The sequence below is a fragment of the Verticillium alfalfae genome, genomic scaffold (assembly GCF_000150825.1).
Source record: "Verticillium alfalfae VaMs.102 supercont1.8 genomic scaffold, whole genome shotgun sequence".
In the NCBI taxonomy this organism is placed as follows: Eukaryota; Fungi; Ascomycota; class Sordariomycetes; order Glomerellales; family Plectosphaerellaceae; genus Verticillium; species Verticillium alfalfae.
In genome coordinates, this window is record NW_003315031.1 from 1,428,150 (window position 1) to 1,433,177 (window position 5,028).

At 55.8% G+C, this 5,028-nt stretch overlaps 3 protein-coding genes across 3 annotated transcripts in view; 2 read left to right on the plus strand and 1 right to left on the minus strand.

The window, feature by feature from the left end:
- The window catches only part of VDBG_06857 (maltose permease), a gene marked incomplete at both ends in the record, with an annotated part of 1,952 nt that extends 1,750 nt beyond the window's left edge, over positions 1-202 (plus strand). The window contains one exon of the mRNA XM_003003249.1: positions 155-202. Within this exon, the coding sequence (XP_003003295.1) occupies positions 155-202 (48 nt within the window). The remainder of the gene's footprint in view (positions 1-154) is intronic.
- Positions 203-454: 252 nt separating this feature from the next.
- VDBG_06858 (general alpha-glucoside permease) lies at positions 455-2,498 on the minus strand (the record flags this gene model as incomplete). Its single annotated transcript, XM_003003250.1, has 2 exons — positions 455-1,821; positions 1,871-2,498. 2 exons carry the CDS (start codon positions 2,496-2,498, stop codon positions 455-457), a joined length of 1,995 nt encoding a protein of 664 aa, XP_003003296.1.
- Positions 2,499-3,944: 1,446 nt separating this feature from the next.
- Positions 3,945-5,012, plus strand: VDBG_06859 (conserved hypothetical protein; the record flags this gene model as incomplete). Its single annotated transcript, XM_003003251.1, has 3 exons — positions 3,945-4,245; positions 4,296-4,704; positions 4,757-5,012. The coding sequence occupies 3 exons, from the start codon at positions 3,945-3,947 to the stop codon at positions 5,010-5,012; spliced, it is 966 nt and encodes a 321-aa protein (XP_003003297.1).
- Between the last annotated feature and the right edge of the window lie 16 nt (positions 5,013-5,028).

A 5,028-nucleotide genomic window follows, 5' to 3' on the forward strand; every position in this document is an offset into this window, starting at 1 on the left:
CGGTCCTCACGGCGCCGGGAGCAGCCGAGGCGCCAGTTTAGCTGTGAACGTGTGAAGACTAAGATTTTTGCTCGTAGTGCTTACTCAATATGGCGTTTTGTTCTCTCCTTTTTGAAATGGCAAGATCCCCCCCTCACACCATTCACTGACAAAGCTCATGAGGCCAAGTCACTCGGTGCGTGTCGTACACAGCAGTCGCTAGGTGGTTCATAATGAATAGATCCCATGCATTGTGTATCACTCCAGTCTATCTCGCCATCAAATCCTCCTCATCCGGCGTGGGCCTCTGCTCGATGCTCGTCGTCTGTCCAAAATGCATGTTCTCCTCGTTCAACGCTAGAATCCCAGTGCGAAAACCCTTCAATCCGCTTTGCAATGCCCCAGTAGCTCCCGACTCCGTAGCCCAAGTCATGTCCCTTGCGTGGCGAGGCTTGTGCCGACGAATACCATCATGTTAGTACTCCAATCCACCAAAACTCTTATTCCTGGTCAGAGTTGCCCTCTGTAGGGTGGCACGGGGCAAATGTCCGTAACTGCGGCTTCGAGCTGTCATCGGCCGGCTCCCTTCTCCGTCTCCTTCCTCGGCTGCCGCCGTGGCGTCCAGCGGCATGGATGTGTTCTCGTGAATGCTCGCCACGAAGAAGGACGAGACGAGAACCGCAATGCCACCCAGTGCCAGGACGACGGAGATGGAGTGGTCGCCCGGTGTTCCCCTTGGCTTCTGCCAGATCCGGAAGATGATGCTCGAACCAATGGTAGCGATGATCTGCGGTGCCGCAATGGCCATGTTGTGAATACCGAGAATGACACCCGCCTGGTCCATCTCTTCATCGTCGCTTTGGATATTTTGGATCGAGTGTCGATCTCTCCTCACATGCACGTCGGATGAGACACTTTCGCTGCTGCTGCCGTGAGCTGAACGTTCATTGCTCGGACGGCGTTGCTTCGTGGCGCGGACCATCGCATCTCGTCGACTGATCTCCGCGCTGATGATGGCCCAGGGAGCCCAGAGCGTCATGGCCCAGGTGATACCCACCAAGCCGATCAGAGCTGTGGCAGCCTCGACCGTCCTGACGATGACGGTACAGAACATGGCCCCAGCAAACAAGACCAACGACCCAAACCATGCCCTCTTCAGAGTGAAACCGGGGATTTGAAGGCGGTCGAGCCACGGCGGGCTATCGTCGTCGTAGTACTTCGGTCCCATATCCGATTCCCCAGGTACATCACCAACCACTGGGTGGCTGTCGTATGTCGGGGCAATGAAGAAGGGGAGCAAGACGTTTGTCAGAAGACTGACAAGTGAATTGATCAGAAGCGCAAAAGTGCCGACTTGCGTTGCTTGTTCATACAGCTCGTCGAGTTCTTCAGGCGACATGTGCGGATTTGCCTGCAAATAGGGCTCCACATAGATCTCGCCAATGTACGAAGACGTATAGAAGAGCAAGGGAAAGAAGCCGATCCAGGCACAAAACTGAACCTGGCAAACCTTCTTGACCTGGGGTGGCAGTCGTTTGATGGAGGTGAAGATCTTGGCGAAGAAGGACAAGACTCCTGAATCGGCCTTGGCGGGGGGCCCATCCAGTCGGGGATCCCGCTCCTTGATCAGAATGGTGCTCAGGGCGACAGTGGCTGCTAGCGCAATGCTTGCGATGGCACAAAGGATCTTGAACTGCGAGTCGCCGAGGAACCAGAGGCGTGGGGGTAGGTTGACATATCCAGCGCAGTATCCAATAATGTTGCCGAATCCTACGATCCTGCTCGCCATGGCGTTGGCTGCCTCCTGTTGATGCGGGGGGGCACAGTCGACGATGAAATGCCCTGATGGCGGCCTGCACCGTATTGATGGCAAAGTCAAGAATATAGATACCAGCGACGGCGGCGCAGATGATGGCGATTCTGACGCCCTGAGATTCGGGATGGGCTCCAAAAAGACCAAGAACATTTCCGACAATCTCCTTGGTCCACGCCAAGAACATCAGAGAGATGATGGTGGCGATGGTACCGCCGACCATGAAGGGTTTGCGCTTGCCCCAAGGAACGCGGCAGTTGTCGCTGAGCATGCCGACATAGGGCTGCACCAGGGTGCCGGTGAGGGGCCCAGCTATCCAGACCAAGGCCATTAGGGACTTGCTCAGGCCGAGCGACAGCAAGTAGGGCGAGCCGTTGGACAGTTCTACTGACCAGGCAATCTGTAGGCCTCCGATGCTGATCGTCAGGAGTATGAGATACCAAACACTCTTGGTCTGCTGTGAGTCGTCGTTGTCGCCGAGGACGGTATTCCCATCGCCCAGGTCATCGTCGTCCGGGCCAGGGCGAAGCAGCGGCGAGCGTTCGCTTGCCATGGGATCACGTGTTTGATCGAAGGAGCCGTTCCGCGGCGTGCTGCCTGTAAGAGTCGGCGTCAAGTTGCTGTTGGCTTGCGAAGGAGGTTCGCTCTGGTTGACAGCAGGTGTTGGACGCCCTCTCGAGGAAAGTTCATTCTGGGGGATGGGCATTTCGTGGGCTTGCTTAATCGACTGGCTGCTGATCGATTGATTGATTGATCGGTTCAAATCCCGAAACGTCAAAGGTGACGATTCGAAGGAAACGGGTAAAGTTACTGCGGTGATGGACTTGGACGTCAGCGTCCGATCGAGGCGTGAGGCATCGGTCCTGAAGGGCGGGGTTGCGCGGGTTTAGTTTGATACAAGGTGAGGTGGAAGAGTAGTCGAACACGCCATATACCGTTCGACCAGCACGGGAATTCCGTGATGAAATCAACGGTTTCCAGGCAAAACGGATGGACGAGTCCTCAATGATCTGTCAGATCCGGCGGCCGTCATGCGGTCAAGTCAGAGGACGCCACGAGACACGAGACGGCTGGGTGATTTGGGATCGCACGCGGAGGAGTTGGGAAAGACACAGAGGGTGTGCGTCATTCGTTCCAGGGACCGGTGCCTGCAGACTGCAGCTGGACGTAGGCGAATGGGGTGGTGTAGGTCCGGAGAAGAGGGTGTGGCCACGTCCTTGTGTCTGGTGCTTGAGTGAGGTGAGCTTGGCTTGCTTGGGTGGAGTTGCAGGTAGATCATGCGGCACTCGTGGTTCCTGTCCTGGTGAGTGCAGTTGGGTGTTGGTGATGGAGGTACTGGTGGTGGTACTGGTGGTACTGGTGGTGGTAAGTGAATAAGTGAGGGCTGTCTGATGGCAAGTGGCAGATGGTCGATTTGGAAGCAGTGAGTGCTGCCCGAGGCTCAGCTCGTGACAAGGCCAGGTTGGAGAAGGCGCAGGAACGGTCAGCCTGCTCGTGAGAGCTTCGGACCTTTCAAAGGCGCAGCACCCACCCACTACATTGTACATTATACATTGTACACTAATACTATCCAAAACCTACATCATACAGTGCGGGCGCATAGACAAATAGCGACAGCGCGGGCCAAGTGCGGGGGCTCTGTCGCCCGCTGGGACACAGGTAGCTCAGGTACCTTTCCGCTAGAACCTTCCCCCCCTGTACAGTTAACCTCGGAATGCCGGCCTGAAGCGGCCCTGGTGTTTGGGTGCTCGACCCCCCCCACCCCGCTTATCTATCTTGGACATGTCAAGATCACAGTCGAAATGTTGTACCAATTCTTGACTATCATATTACCCTGCTCGCTTCGTCAAGGCCCTGGATGATCGATTCAGCCCAAAAATGACGCGGTCATTGGCCCGGAGAAATGATGGTGAGTACCTCACCCAGAGTCCTCGAGCGGCTGACTGGCTGTGCTCCTTCCCATTCTTCCCCCATTCAGCCTCTCCCGTTGATTGAATCGATGAGACGTTGAGACTGATTGACTTGCTCAGGGTGCTATGAGTGTTGCAGGAGACGACTACGATGTGATAAGACGGAGCCATCATGTTTGAAATGTCAGAAGAAGGGCATTCCGTGCTCTGGCCAAGGCTTGCGCTGCCGGTTCAGCAGCCACATGGCCACAGCGGCTTCGCCTGCCTCCAGGGCAAAGAAGAAGAGTGCATCGCGAACATCACAATCACCCGTACCATCGAACCCATCTTCGTCTTCATCAACACCATGTACCGCTTCCTCTCCTTTAACCTTAGGGTCTCTACTGGACCCAGCCGGTCAAGAGACCATGGCTTTGGTTCCGGTACACGCTTCCACACTGGATCCAGCATCCTTCTCATCACTAGCCAGACGAGACTTTATGCCTCTCAGAGCTGCTCCAGATGAGCCGCTGCATCCTCAGGCCAGGATGCTGATGAGCCACTGTACATTCCTTCACCACCCTCTTCTCTCCTGCCTGGCTGACGATTGCTAGTCTGTGACCACATAGCCCCAGTCATGGTAGTCCTTGACTTCGCGGGAAATGGGTATCGAGATGTCATCTTGCCCCTGGCTATGCAGAATGATGTGCTTCGGCGAGCGATATCCGTCGTGGCAGCTTTTCATCTGGCGCAAAAGGCCCCGCACCTACAACAGACGGCTCTGGCAGGACACCAAGCCATTGTGCAGAAGTTGAGGCGAGACTCCCTCATGCTCCGCCCGGATCAACTCTTCACGCCCTACACCTGGGCCACGATTGTTGTACTTCTCGTCGGCGAGACGATCACCGGGGCTGACAACTTTGTCTACCTGCTCGAGATGCTCACATGCCTGCGGCAGTCTCCTGAAGCCATCGCGGCGCTGCCTCTCGCCCTGAGGGACTTTTTTGTGCAGCAGGTCAAAATGTGAGCGATCCCAATGCCAAGATCACACAATGTCGCTCATAAAACTGAACAGGTTCGAGTTGTTCGGCTTTCCATTATCAGATGAGACAAAAGGCCTCGATGTCTTGCAGAAACCGCCCGATAACTACATGGACTTCATCGCCTATCCATCCCTTTCCCCCGGCTCCGAGCTCCAGTCCAACGTGCAGATAATGCGAGGCGCCATCCGAGATGCCTGTGAGCTTTACAGGAGGCGCGCCCTTTCCTCCTCGTCAACAGAGGACTCGGTATCACTCGTCGAATGGCTTCGCCAACGAGTCTCCCACTAGATGCCCACACCCCTGG